The sequence below is a fragment of the Cricetulus griseus genome, chromosome 5 (assembly GCF_003668045.3).
Source record: "Cricetulus griseus strain 17A/GY chromosome 5, alternate assembly CriGri-PICRH-1.0, whole genome shotgun sequence".
Lineage (NCBI taxonomy): Eukaryota > Metazoa > Chordata > Mammalia > Rodentia > Cricetidae > Cricetulus > Cricetulus griseus.
Window position 1 is genome coordinate 193,617,766 of NC_048598.1, and position 15,930 is coordinate 193,633,695.

Consider the following 15,930-nt stretch of genomic DNA (forward strand, 5'->3'; position numbering starts at 1 on the left):
TGGTTCTCTGGCTCTCGAAATCCCGACCTTGTGGATAATGTTTTGCTCGTGAAAAGAGAAAAGTTTGAGGATCTGGACTCTGGTAGGGAGTGGAAAGGGCTAAGGAGGACTTTGGAAGAAAGAAGGTGGATGATTGGCTTCCTTCTCTGAGCTGGTAGGAATGATGACTCAAGGAGGATGTGCACCAGCAGCCAGATTATTGGGAGCCTCTTGGTGCTCTCCGTGCTGGAGATAGGGCTGGGGGTGTCCAGCGTGGCCGTGGGGGCAGTCAGCTTCAGCCTGGCCCTCCAAGAGCACACACCGCAGCTCGGAGACTCGTCCCCGGTATGGAGCGGGGTGTGTGTACGTTGAGCCATTTCACTCTCTCTTTACCTCTTTTCGGGGATGGTCAGTGTGTGTGCCTTAGTCACTGTCTCCTGGGGAAAGAAAATTATAATTCTCCTCTGCCTGTAGATTCGCAATGACAAGCTTGGCTGATTTATATTGTCTTTTTATGTACTGGGGAAGCTTTTTAACTCTTACCTGGGCTTAAGACCCAATTGAAGGGCTGGCTTTAAACTTGAGGAGAGGGTCAGTCTCCACTGGCTGATTCTGTAAAAGACTGTCCAGTGTTAATCATTACAGTGTCACACCTGCCAAGGGTAAACTCACTTATCGTTTATGTCTTTTACTGAAAATGTTACATCATTTTATTGTACCAAGAACAAGCAGAGTTTATGTGGTCAGTATGATCAAAATGCACCCATGCAACTGTGATTAAAAACAAAAGGGAAAGTGAGCTGAGACTTTGAAATGTCTTAGAAGGGGGTGAGCATCTCTCCAGAAAGCACTACTTTGAATTTGCCTTGCTACCTTTCTGATACTCAGCTCTGAATATTCTGTTGTTCTAGGCCATCAGTTAAACAAAGGTAAGGAATGTAATGCCATTCTAACTGTAGAGTAACTCACTTTAAAGAGTGCCTACCTGTTCAGAAAACAATGTCGGTTTCTTCAGGTCAGGGGCAGATCTAAAAGCATCTTGTTTAGGCATATAGGATGAATTGCAAGGAAGCAGATCCTTTGCTGCCACCAAGAATCAATAAAATAACTACCTGATCATGAAAAAGGCACCTTTTTCTCTTTGTGTGTGCCTGTCCCCCGTGTGTGTGTGTGTGTGTGTGTGTGTGTGTGTGTGTGTGTGTGTGCGCGCGCACGCGCGCGCGCGCACACATGTGTGGGTGGGGTGTGGGTGTGTTTCTTTCTATCTGTCCAACCACCCTTCCTTTATTCCCTCTCTCTCCTACATCTTCAGAGCTGTCATTCCCATCTAGGTCTCTAGCTTGATTGCATTTTTTCGGCATAATTCATTAGGAAGCTATTCTGTTGTTAACAATCCATACTGTATTTAACAATCATTATTTCATCTCTAAATTACTAAGAAAAGGACCATTTAGAAATTTAAGAAAATCCATTCCAAAACCATTCATAAAAGGTATTCTGGTCCTCTCAGTGCTGTGAAATTGTATGTTGGATAATTATCTTTTATACTTCCCTACCCCCCATCAAGTGAGATATATGTTTATAAATTACAGAACTTAAAGGATTAAAAAATGCAATTCTAGAATTGAATTCTCCCAAAAATCCTTTTTCTTAATTCCATAAATTTCTAGTTAATGCCCACTAACTACCTAGTTCTTCATTATGGGAATCTTGCTGATGTAGGTAATAAGTTTGAGTTTGAAAGAATAAGAGGCACATATTACATTTCACATCTAATATGTTGCTATAAATATTTGAGAGTTGTGTTTGTTGTGATTATCAAATTTTCTACTGGGCAACTGTCAAAATAAAGTGCAATGTCAACATGTAAAGAAAGAGGGAGAAATGTGATCTCCTGATGGTTCAAGAAAGACAAGCTTCATATAGGCAAGTGTCTCCCCATTTCTTAAACAGGAGAAATTGAGTGAATTAAAGTAAACTGTCTCTAAATGATATCTTAAAATCATTTTATCTTTTTTCATTTTATCTTTAATATCTTTTAAGTAACTGTTAGCTTGTTATTTTTAAAATATAATTAACCTTTTCTCCCTTCCAAGCAGGATATTATATAAATGAGCTAATGTATTCACATAAGCAAAAAAATTTGATTCAGGTCAAAGAAAACAAGCCATTTATATTGATATAGTTATTACTACAAACAATAATTTATACTTTAATTCATTTTTATAGTAAGCACAATTCACCAAGATTCTTGGAAGAATATTTTTGAATACTGTAATATGGTTTGGTAAAAATCAAAGGATTCAGTCAACTGAATGAGTTATTTGGAAACTGAAATGTTCAAATTACTCAGTTTTTTTTTTAAATCCAAAACACTCAAAAATTTAAATTTGTAAAGAAATAAATTCCCAGTTGGAATAATCCTGGTTTTGAAGTCATAGATTTGCTAAGCATATTGCTGAAATGATTTCAAATTCTTTTGTGATATATTTTGGACTATCTGTTCATTCCTTCTGTGGTAAATCCATATAACCAATATTTATAGAGAACGAAATATGTGAATGGCATTTTATTACTCACTACAGAATCAATAAAAGATGAGTCAGAATACAATCTTCAAAAGGGCATCACCTGGCAAAGGAAACAAAATGGGTATAAAGCTGGCACTGGCAGAGGTAAGAAGTTAAAGTATGACCTCAGAAGATAGGGAGTAAAAGAGGAAGAGAAAAGCTGGCACGGACAGTGAGATACCAATGGAAGTACTAAGAGTCTTTAAGGTTTTCTGGAGTTGAATAAGTATGTCAAGATGCTAATATTTCATGAGGTAAGGTCTTAAGGGAAACTAACTAGCTATAAATCCCAGAACTACTATCATATAGTTGGGTGACTAACAAGTTTTCTCACACAGAAAAAGAGGGTTTGGCACATGTATCAATTAATGAACCTTTTACAAAAGTGCATGATATATCATAAGCAAGAAATAAATATGAGCAACTTGTCCTGGATACCTAAGATTGCAGAGGTGGGTGTAAAAGTGAGAACTTCTGGAGCATCATGGATGAAGGCAATGATATAGGATGGGATGGGATGTAAAAACTCCCTTGTTTTTGTAAGAGTTAGGTATATGAGAGGAAGATTAAAAACAGAAAGAGACCATGACATGCTGTGTGCCAGGCTGAAGCAATAGATTTTCTCATGTTTCTAATAATCATCATCATAATAGTAATTCTTACTTCCTAAAGAGACTCCAGGAAGACAAAGAGGAAAGCTCAATATAAAAATCAATAATTTAATTTATGAATTAAAAGTCCGTGTTTTGTGAATATGAATGAGAGACACAATAATTAACCTGTCAGAATATAGAGTCTAAATAATACTGTGTTTTGATTAGTGCATGAAGTTTTACTTCAAACCATTAATATCATTATTCCAGATTTCTGAGTTAAATTTACAGTCAGTGGAAATAAAGGTTGCAATGCAGAGGATTGTTTTTATAGATAGAGACTGAAATTATATGTAGGAATAGTGCATGGAAGTTTTAGGAAACTAAATGATTATTTGGCCTCAAATATGCTAATTTTTGGTGACTTAAATTGAAGTAATACAAATGTAAAGGGCTTTAAGGATGTAATATACATGCTTACAGAGATGATTTTTGGGCACTATTTCACCATCAGAAAAATAATTTTCAATAATCAATCCTAAAAATGAGTGCAATTAGAAGGAAAAAGATCCTTTAATTTCATTTCATAGAGAAAGAAGGGTATAGATTTTCATAGCATTTTTGTTCTTATTTGACACTTCATTATAGCTAAGAAATTAATAATTAAACCAAAAAACAAGAATGCATAATTGTGAGGTGACAGTGAATATACCATTGAATAAGATGCTTTGGAAAAGTCAGACATGTGAGGCAGAATCAATTTGAAAGATTTATTGAATTGAACTAATTGGCATGATTGTGTATCCAAGTTGCTGTGTATGTCACTATCTTAGCCCACAGAGCATCCTTGACAATAGGGATGGATTCAGTAGCATGCAGGCGCTGAACCACTTACTCTGCTGTTGGTCTAACTTGGTGTTTAGAAGTCTAGAGATTCATGTGGTAGCATTCAGAATTGTCTAAGTCTGAATTGTATTATTAGTACAATTGATTATTATTAATAATAAATGTGATTATTATTGATCTCATACTCTAATTCTAGCCATCTTTATCTGATACTCATTTTGTAAGGTTTAATTCCTTAAAGTTTCTATTTTTTGGTTCTCCCAAATGTAAATTATAAGGCAATTCCTTTTGAAATTTTTAATATTTTCCTTTTGTGAATCATTCAGTTTGAATAAGTTTATCTCACATCCTCTTTGATGGCCTCTATCATTTTCATGAAGTTGTTTTTAAGGTCATTCTCTTCTGCTTCATCTGCATTGGGATGTACAGATCTTGTGTGTGTAGAATCCCTAAACTCTGATGGTGTCATATAAGTCTTTCTGTTGTTGAATGTGTTCTTATACTGTAGTCTTTCCATCTCTTCTTCCAGTGGGTACAGGTAGGGACTCTCTCTCTCTGTGTGTGTGTGTGTGTGTGTGTCTGTCTGTCTGTCTCTCTCTGTGTCTCTCTCGCTGTCTCTCTCTGTCTCTGTCTCTGTCTCTGTCTCTCTCTCTCTCTCTCTCTCTCTCTCTCTCTCTCTGTCTCTCTCTCTTTCTCCTCTCTCTCTACTGGAGGGTGGATGGGCAAGACAGGAATGGCAGCAGATGATGCTGGCTGCTTTGTACTCAAGTTTATCTCTTATTTTATTGAAGAATACTTGGCATTATATTTTAAATTTACCTACTTAATAACTATGATATTTTGCCTGGATAAGATGTGTAGCATAATAACACAGTTATCAGTTCTACAGACTGTTAGGTCATCATGTCAACAACTCAGCCAACTATAAGCCTTTTGACATTTTATTTCAGCCAACCAAAAGACTTTTTATACTTTATTTCAAAGATGATGTGCAGTATGTGATAATTGCATCAAAATATAAATTTTAATATTTAAATATGTCAGTATTATTTAAAGTGATATTAACTCCTTAGTGACTTTAAAATTATACAACTTTGAAGCTAAATCTATCTCTGTCCAGTTGAATTATTTTTCTGCAGTGACAAATTTCCTTATCATGTAACATAAATCATTGAAATTTCAGAAGTCTTATTATATCCCTTTTGGTAGTGTAATTTCCTAGCATGTTCAAGGCCATGAGTTTCAACCCTCAGATCATATTTATACACAAAACTATCAAGCATGAATGCATATACTCACATACATACATTCATGCATGTTCACACATACACACAATGGACTAAAAATATTTCAGATTTTGTATTGCATCAGATTTTGGAATAGTTGTAAATATAGTAAATCATTTAGAGCATGGGACTCCATTTTTAAAATAAAAGTTACTTATGATATATATATATATATACATATATATATGTGTGTGTGTGTGTGTGTGTGTGTGTGTGTGTGTGTTATATACAAAGACTGCAGGCATATTTTGCACAATATGTTGGTAAACCCACCTTTTGGCTCTGAGGAATTATATAATGTCAACTCTGTAATTTTCTATTTATAGTGTTATTTTAGAAATCAATTTTATATTTAAAGAAGTTCAGATTTCAGAATTTTCTTTTGTTACTGAATTCAAATAAAGGGGCTTGTGATATAGTTTGGTGTCAGAGTGCATATTCTGTGTATGGGTACATACCACACACACACACACACACACACACACACACACACACACAGAGAGAGAGAGAGAGAGAGAGAGAGAGAGAGAGAGAGTTTACAGATAATGTGTTTATAACAAGATAAGTAGGCCTAAATTTTATCAAAATATCTGACTTTATTGCTTGAGTAACAATAAAATCATCTGATGGCCAGTGTACAATTAGATGTTTCAGCATGCAAAGATGACCATACCTAGATAACTAGATGACTGTAAGTAGAGCACCCCAGTGATCATATTTTTAGCAAGAACAATGCAAGCAGAACTGTGTGGATACTTTCCTATGCAAGGATCAAAACTATGCATTCTTTCTCTTTAGTGCTGATCTAATCTGTATATAATTCATCCAAACTGTGTGACAGTCAGACTGGATTCTAACATCTCCGCAAATCTAGATAAGCTGTGTTTCTTTACCAAGAGGAGTCTTATTTATAAAGGGGGAGGGGAATCCTAGTCTCTATCCATTTTAGATATGGGATGTTAAGAAGACAATATTTATCAAATGTTCATCCAGAGCCTTGCACAGTGCAGGTTCCCCATGCATGATAGTTGCTAATGTCCTTCTATTGTCCTTCTGCAGTGGAGACTGTTAGGTCTCTTAATTCACAAGTGGTGCTTTGACTCATAACATGTCCCCAGCATTCTTAGTCAACCATAATTTGACTATTCTTTATGTTTGTTGTATGAAATGTGTGTTGTTAGGCTTTGATTTAATTGAGATATGTACATTAGCAACTACAAGAATATTCCAAAATATCTATAAGAAAATAGTTATGTAAATATTAATCTAGAGACAAATGAGAAAAGTAGATATTGGTATAATATACTTCTCTATTTGTTTTTTCTTTAAATATGCTAAAGTAGTCAAAACTACAATAAAAATGCTCAGCAATCAAATATATGAGACAATTAGGTAAATTAAGCAAGTCAAATAGTAGGGATATGGTGACTGCTATTTGTATAACAAAACAAATTCCCTAGGAAACATTTTAAAAGACTTAAACACTTCTCAGAAAATAAAAACAAAAGTACATAATAATGTCTCTGTCAAAGATACTTCATAATTTTGAAATTTGCATAGTTTTATGTAAGTCTCCAAGCAGCTCTCAAAGCAGTTAACAAACTTGTAGTATTTACATGTGTATTGTTTATCTGTCTAGATCTCTACAAGGAGCACTGTAATGTTCATTACTGATATGACGTGTTAGTCACTATTGGGACAATTGGGAAGCAACCATGTTCCATTAGTTTATGATCTATTGTTAAACACTGAATAAAATTACATGATCAAAATATAAGGAAGCATGAATAGTCAAATACATTACATTGAAAGGCAGAGTACTATGCTTTATTTGGTTGGTAGAAATAGCAGTGGCGTGACTTATTATTAGCAATTGCAGATTTCCAGGTATGACCATAGACACTGAAGTTTATAGTAATAACAGTGATTATTTTATAAAGTTTAGACAGGAAAAGAGCACACCTAGAACTTACATCTCTTATTAATAAGCTGGGTCAGTACTAAAGCCCACCAGTTTTATTTTAAAGTCTATACTTTTTCTATGGCATGTGTAGAATTTTGGAAATTTCCATGGGGATTAAAAAAAAGCATTCATTGAGGCTTTACCTCATTATTTGTTCTTCATAGCTAAAGTGAGAGAGGATGGCATAAGGCCAGCACCCAATCACATATTTATCTCTTTCCCGAAAATACTGGGATAGCCAATCAATCAAGGAACATAGACCACAAGTTTACAGACTATATAATCTTAAGATCTTCTACATACATTTTCATTGTCTTTAAAAGTTAAGTCTTAGCTTTAAAAATAAAAGTGAACTATGAATGCAACATAATTTTTAATATTATGATAAGAAATCATAAGGATGAAAATAGCAAATTTAAACAATACTCAAAATAAGGACAGGTGATTGGCCTAAGAAACTTCTTCATGAAGCTTTATCTGGACCCAGAGATTAGGCAAACTTCCACCAGACAGAGGAAAGAGTATTGAGTAACAAGCAAAGGTGTGTGTAAAGTCATACAGGGTGGGAATAATGATATAAAGGAGTGTTTGAGGACTGACCTTATTAAGGTAGATATAAGCACATATGGAAATTGGTAAGTAAAAAATCTACCTACTTGTCTTAGTTACTGCTCTATTACTGTGAAGACACACTATGACCAAGTCAATTTATAAAAGATAACATTTAACCAAGGGCCTGATTGCAGCTTCAGAGGGTGATTCTATGATCATCATGGTAGAGAGCATGGCAATATGCAGTCAGGCATGACACTGGAGCAATTTCTCAAATTCAATCCACAAACAAGAGATAATGAGCAAGAAGAGACTGGACCTGTTGTTGGCTTTTGACTCTTCATAGCCCATCCCCACCAGTGACACACCTCCTCCAACAAGGTCAACCTATTCCAGAAAAGACCACACTTTCTAATTACTCCTTAAACAGTTCCACCAACTATGGACCAATCATTAAATTATATGAGCCAATGGGTGTCACTCTCATCCAAACCATCACACCAGATAAAATGGAACAGCTTTAAAACTGTCCTATAAGAATGGCAAGACCAGTCTGTACTTTGATTCTGCATTAGGCTTGGGGAGCTGTGCTAAGATAAAACTGGATGAGGTTGAGGTAGTGACAATAGGCACAGGCATTACTGTTCAAATTCAAGACAGTCCTCAGTGGTTGATCCTAACTTATACATCTTGAATTAGAAGATAGCCTTGAGGAAAATCATGAGATTTAAAGGAAGTGTAAATGCATGCCACAAATCTAACTACATCTATGACTGTCCATCATGTTAATGGTATATTTATAAGCTCATAAATGTCCTGTATTCAATTATTCTCACAGATTCCTGACATGTGAAAAATAAGAAATTGTATATTTTATTAGAGATATCAACATAAAATGAAGAAATTATTACAGTCTGGGGAGCTTGGAGAGCTATTAAATTCTGGTCTCAAATTTTGTTGTTAGCATTTTCTGATTGCTTAGATGTAAAAAAGTTACATTATCTCATTGAAAAATTGCTTAACTCTTCTACAAAAAAGCAAGCCTACTCATCTTTATCTTCTCTTAAAATTAAATCAATATTTATATAAAACTATTAAATGTATTTCTTAGGTCTTCAACAATTATGTCTAATCCACAACAATATCTGTATGTGCTTACATTTTGTCCACAAAATCCATATTCTGAATTTGATTTTTGTATGCTATAGATATTTCTAGAGATGATTTTATTATACTCTCATTGGTAGCATTGAACATGAACTCTAGATTTGCTATCATTTAGGTTGTATTTCCTATTTAGAAAATGTGTTACCTTGATGGCCAATTTTAGGCCAGCAGTAATGGTTGTGATTTAATGTGCATGTTCCAGGATATCAAAACACTTATTTTAAGTAAATATTGAGATAAAGAGGTATGATTTATGTTTCATCTACCAAAAAGATATATGTTTGATTTTTCTCCTCCATTTTACTTTGACTGTTGGAAATATTAGAACTTTTCTCTGCTTGAATCTTGTTAATCATTTCCCTACATGGCCTTTTCTGATGAAATAAAAAATAATAACATTAATATTAAGATAATTGGAAATGTATATATGTAATATTCTACATCACCTAAGAATTGGTACTTTTACTCTTTATTTTATCTTACTAACAAAATTCTTCATGTAGGGGATGAAATGACTAATGAGAGGAAATAAAAGTCTAAATAACATAAAGAAGGAAATATGCGTGGCTGTTATATGCACACATTGGCATGGGGCAAGTGATAGATAAGTAATTCTTTGAAGATGATAATTGCCACTTATATAAATTATATGCTGCATTTGGGTTGCTCATGCCCTGACGGGAGACAAGTTTACAATGTGGACTCTGTTACAGCTGCACTCTATTTCCATAACTGGCCATCTTTCAGAAACTGCCACACATGTTGGATAGTCATCCATCTGTTAGGTTGGCTATTCGTGGAAAGAGCATAATTTCCACCCCGTTCTTCCCTTGGGTCACTGGCGGTTTTCAACTCCAACAGAATAAGTCACAAATCAGACTCCAAACTGGCTGTAGCAAAGGGATTAATTATTTTCTTTCTCCATCAATAAGTCCATCCTCTGAAGTTTAAAATCTTTTAGACTTCCTTCACGTATCAAATTGTGTATACTATCATATCATCAGCAAATATCGGAAGTTTGACTTCTTTTCCAATTTGTATCCCTTTGATCTCCTTTTGTTGTCTTTTTTGTTTTTTGTTTTTTTGTTTTTCAAGACAGGGTTTCTCTGTGTAGCTTTGGAGCCTATCCTGTACTCGCTCTGGAGACCAGGCTGGACTCGAACTCACAGAGATCCGCCTGCCTCTGCCTCCCGAGTGCTGGGATTAAAGGCGTGTGCCACCAACACCCGGTCCAAATTGTGGGTCTTATATTTGACTGTCTTTCAAAATTTTCCAGTATCTAAGTTAATGTTACTGACATCTGGCAAATGAATCTGAAGATCAAATATAAACAAAAATCAAGTAAATCGGGATAATCTACATTAATACTTAAATTACTTACAAATATACTTTTAAATTGCTGTTGTGATTTAAATAATATGAAAGTTCTATTTAATACTTTAAATTTTAATCTATTATATAAAAAATTAAATGCTATGGATAACTATATCTATATCTGATAACCAGTATTGACCACATGCCCTCTCACTTCCCCCTTAGAAGTCATCATTATCTTAAATGTTCATAGCATTTAATTTTTAAAATAATACATCTTTGGTATTTTGTTAAAATGATTAAAAATTTAGAATCAGAACATTTCCTATTTTGTGTCTGCTATCTATGAGATAGGCTTTGTTTTTGTGAACACTTATTTGAAATTGACTAAGATTTATTAGAATAAATGACATGTAAAGGCATCACAAACTCAAAGTTATTCTCATGAAAAATTCATAAGTTTAGTTATAATTTCCCTTACCACTTTTGGAACAGCAACAGCCTCCAAACCAAAATGTCTTGTTTACTTAGCATGCTTAAAATATTCACTAGATTAATTTTTAAAGAAAAATGAACACAGAACAAAATTTGAACATGATGGGATGCAGGATACCTTAAAAACAAGAAATATCACATTATATGGATACAAGAAATGTGGCATTACATGGATACTGTGGTAAGAGAAGTGAATAAATGTCATTCTAAGAATCAAGAATCATGTTAGCTCTGCACCAAAAGATCTGAGATCTGGCACAATGATAAGTTTCTCCAATGGTTTTAGATGTGGTTTTACTCTCAAAGTATTTGGCTCTATGCTATGTCTAATGATTTTTCAGTTTGTATGTGTTTATGTTCATATTTCATTCAGTTGCCACACCATCTCCAAAAAGTCTCTCTCTCTCTCTCTCTCTCTCTCTCTCTCTCTCTCTCTCTCTCTGAGTGTGTGTGTGTGTGTGTGTGTGTGTGTGTGTTACTGTTGTGTTTTCTGTTGTTAATTTCCATCTTTGCTTGGGTAACTATTATTATCTCACCCAGTCAGCTAAACCAAAACATGTCCCAGTGCTAATGGAGTACAGCTTATTATATCTACAAAACATTTTATCATCTCAGTATTTCATTTTTTCAATACAACTGACTATAATTATGAGAAATCTTGGCTCTATTGATAAATACATATATTGACCCTTTTCCAGTTCTACTGATTGTAATTTTTTTGGACTGGAAGAAACATGCTATACTAAGCTGTCAGTGCATCGTTCTGTGATGGAAAATAAGAAATTAGTTTAAGCTTTGGGGTAAAAAAGAACACTGCATAATTAGCAAAGTTTTTCCATGGACTAAGAAAAGTGGTGAATATAAATAGGAAAGCAGAAAAGTGACTCCTCTTAGAGATGAAAACTGATGAATATGCAGAAAAGTTGGGAATGGGTAAAATAAGGGGCATCCTGGAGATCAGTGGATACAGTAATGGCAGAAAGAGCCCAAGTCAGTAAACTGAGAGAACACAGCATAGGACTGGGACCTCCATTGTAGGCTTATAGAGATGGAACAAGTTACTGTTGCAGCAAGTAGCAATATTTGTTGGGCTTGAGCTCTGTGACCTAGGCTGAGCTGAAGTGAGAGAAAAAATAACAGCAAGAAAGGGAGTGTGGAGGAAGAACTGAGTAGGAAACAAGAAAGGGTGATTCCTGTTTCCATTCCCATGATCTAGCCACCCACTGTACTCAGTTTTATTTCTTATCCAATTTGGTCACTAAGTGTTAATTCCAGAGCTAACACACTCTATGTTCTGAGTTATATCCAAAGTGAATATGAGAAACATAGTAGTGCCTGAACTTCTGAGGCTTATTTAAAAACCAATGTAAAATAATGAATATATAATGATACATTTAAATGACATACTGTGCCTTATGGAACAGCAAATGATATAGATTTATGGAAGATATAAAAGGACCTTATTAACAGCAAGGAGGTGGGGAAATGCATCTGTAAAAACAGCATTTTCTGAAGGATAATGCTTCTATAACAAGGAGGGATAATACTGCTTCAAGTTGGAAACTAATATGGGTGAATATTTTGGGGTGAGCTACATTTGCTGTGCTTCAGGAACAATAGATTAGGGTTACTGAAGCTTGGTCAGCAACAAGGAGGGAGAAGTGACAGAGAAAGAGGTAAAGCAAAGAGCCAAAAATAACTGGAACTCACTTAAAGTTATATATGTACATCATGCTGTTTTGATATCACTGTAATTTTTAGCTTGTTTTGCTGTTGTTGTTGTCATTTTGTTTGTTTAGAGATAGGGTGTTGTTATATAACAACACACACACACACATGTGTGTGTGTGTGTGTGTGTGTGTGTGTGTGCGCGCATGCGCGCGCGTGCGTGTGCGCATAGATAGATAGATAGTTAGATAGATAGATAGATAGATAGATAGATAGATAGATAGATAGATAGATAGATAGATATATGGGGGTATATTCCTCCTGCCTCAGCCTTCCTAGTTTGGGGATCATGGGGAATTATCTGAGTTAAGATTACTACTGTTGTGATAAAACATCATGAAAAAAAGGAACTTGGGGAGGAAAAGGTTTATTTGACTTACATATCACAAGTCACAATCCACTAAAAGAAACCAGGGCAGGAATTCAAACTGGGCAAAATCCTGGAGGGGATACTGATAGAGACCATTTCGGGTTACTGTTTAGTGGATTGCTCCTTTTCATTGTAAATCTACATAAGACTAATCACTAATAATCATTGGATGCAGTCAAACTAGATGGTCTTGAAAATCTCTTGCACCCAGGGACATTAGTTCAAAACTTTTCAATTTCAGCTTCAGCAGACTTTTTTTGTACAGGGCCCAAAGTCAGCCAATTCTTTGTCCAAATAGCACAGGAATTTTCTCTAGCCCAGATAATATTGTTCCATTCTGAAATCTCTTGAGCTGAGCCCCTACACTCCACATTGTCCTCAGTACTACTGCTTCTGTGGTTCTACTTGCATGGCCCTTTAAGCCCCACTTTAAAAAGTCCAACCACATTTCTAGTACCAAAGCCTTCCAAATGGCATAATCAGGCCATCACAGTAATACCTTAGTCCCTGGTACTGACTCTTTCCTTAGTTACTATTCTATTCCTATGAAGGGACAACATGATTTATAAAGAGAAAGTAATGAACTGGGGGCTTGTTTACAGTTTTAAATGTTTAGTCTATGATCATCACAGTAGCAAACAGGTAGGAATGATCAATAGGTATCAGGCAATGAGAGAGGGAGAACAGAGACTGGGCATAGTGTGGGTTTTTAAAACCTCAAAGCCCACCCGAAATGACATACCTCCTTCAACAAGCCACATCTGCTCCAACAAGGTCACATCTCCTATTCCCCAAGCATTCAAACATATGAGCTTGTGGAGGTCATTCTCATTCAATCTACCACAGACATGCATCACCACATCTAACCTGATTTTGCTCTGATTTTTAAGAGAAGCCAATAGAAGAGAAAAATGAATGAAATTATATTTGCACTGCAGTTAAGGAAACATTGAAGTTCAACAAGTTAAGCCATAATTTTATATAGAACACTCCCAGTATAGATACTATAATGGATACTGGAATTAACTTTGGAAGTAAGTAAAATAGAACACAGCTATCTAAGATATAAAGTGGCCATATTTTGTGTTTCATCATAGGCTTTCATAAATTCAGTCATAAAGCATGAACTCTAGGCTGTAAGATCAGTATTCAATTGAATAGATTCCACGTGTCATCTTTGAAATGTAGACTGCTATAAAAATCCTCTATCTCTCTGTCTCTCTCTGTGTGTCTCTCTCTCTTTGTCTCTCTCTCTGTCTCTCATTGTCTGTCTCTCTCTCTCTGTCTCTGTCTCTCTGTCTCTGTCTCTGTCTCTCTCTCTGTCTCTGTCTCTCTCTCTCTCTCTCTCTCTCTCTGTGTGTGTGTGTGTGTGTGTGTGTGTATTAAGAGAGATGAAAATTCTAATTCTTAAGTGGAGGTGCCTGTGAAATTTCAATATGGGGAGATCATGAAGACTGCTAATTAGTTGTAAAGGTCAGAAGAGATAGTTATACTCATATAGAAATAATCTGTAAATGTGAGATATCAAAGCTACAGGATTATTTGAGACCACTCAAACAAAGCCCTTCATTATTAGAATCATCACAAGCTTGATAATAATGAGGAGTAAGAAAAGAAAGACTGAGAAGTTGTAGTCAGGAAAACATGATGAGGACCTCAAAAACATGATGTGAGAGAAGCCCAGAGGAGAGGTTTCTTTGTAAGAAAAAGACTGAGATGTGGTCTAGGTGTTGACTTATCAAAAGTATGTGAGGGAAAGCAATCTAAAGTAAACTGAGGAGTGGGAAGGGGAGTAGTGGTAGAAAAAATAATAGGTATCCACCCCTAGGAAAAGAGGTTGGTCAGTGTAGAGAGAAAGATCAGTTGACATAAAAATACTTAAATTTTTACTCTGAATGGAGATTTGGAAATATTTTGAAAGTTTCTTTTTAAATCCTGTCAGAGATAGCAGTTACTATCCAGCAGTCAAAGAATAGGATTCTAGTATGAGCTATATAGAATATATGCTTTATTTTCCTGGTTGATAATAATTATAATTAAGTCACATTATAACCTGGATAAAGAGTTAAAATGATTTATTCTAAATCAATCGTAAAATATTTTAAATCCATCACTTTATAGATAAATAACCTGAAGCTCAGAAAATTAACAGAACTAACTATTGACCTAGAGAAGTCCAAATCATGTAACTCTTGGTCTAACACTATTTCCACAGTTGTCTCAATACAGAGAGTATCCTTAGTCTCTCAATCACAAGAGAGATGCTGGCTCCTACCCAAAACCAAATTGCTGGCACAGTTAAACTGTGATGTAATACAATACATATTTCAACATATTTCAGGGGTTTCCAGCTCTCTGGAAGTTCCACGGAAATAACTTTCTACAGAAATTTTGGCATGCCCTCAAGGGTGTCATTCTAAACCAAGTAGAAAACAGAAGCTGCTTTTTAATAGTTAGCTACTATTGTGAGATCCACTAGAAGTATTGATCAGTTTAGCTAGTAAGTGAATGGCTTTTAGAAAGGCTTTAAAAACAGATTCCAAAGATCATTTGTCAAGCTGAGAACATCCAAAGACGTTGGACTGGAAAATCCAAAATTCTACTGAAATTAATATTGGCTGTGTACTCTTTTTTTAATTAAAAATGAAGCAATGAAAATTAAGTTTATTACATGATTTGCCATAGTTGCTTAGGAAAAAAATTATGTTTTCACTCATACAGTCTTAAAAATTAGAAAATTAGTTTAGAAGGCAAATGCCTTTTAAGAGAATTACATTAAGGTGCGAGTAGAGTTTATTTTTTATTATGGCAATAGCTGTGTACTTTTTTATTAAAGGGATGGGCTTCATTTTCTACTGTGGGGGTAAAATATTAAAATATTATGAGAGAGGAGAATTATTCATCACCTTTTTATGCCACTTACAATAGATTTTCTCATTGAATAGTTATTTTGGAAAAAGGGATATAACTCTGTTGATTTTGCTACTGTGTTTCATCAGCCATCTTAGAGTGAAAGATTTCTAGAACAGTCTTTGGAGCACCAAGAAAGACCTGTATGGTTGATAAA

General features: G+C 35.0%; 1 protein-coding gene across 2 annotated transcripts in view; it reads left to right on the forward strand.

Annotated features, from left to right (window-relative positions):
- The first annotated feature begins 177 nt into the window (after positions 1-177).
- The window catches only part of Tmem196 (transmembrane protein 196), a 48,878-nt gene continuing 33,125 nt past the window's right edge, over positions 178-15,930 (forward strand). Inside the window, exon 1 of one of the 2 annotated variants that reach the window (XM_035444842.1) lies at positions 178-342. In XM_035444842.1, coding sequence (XP_035300733.1) covers positions 178-342 — 165 coding nt within the window. The remainder of the gene's footprint in view (positions 343-15,930) is intronic. The other variant, XM_027416415.2, reaches the window with a different exon arrangement.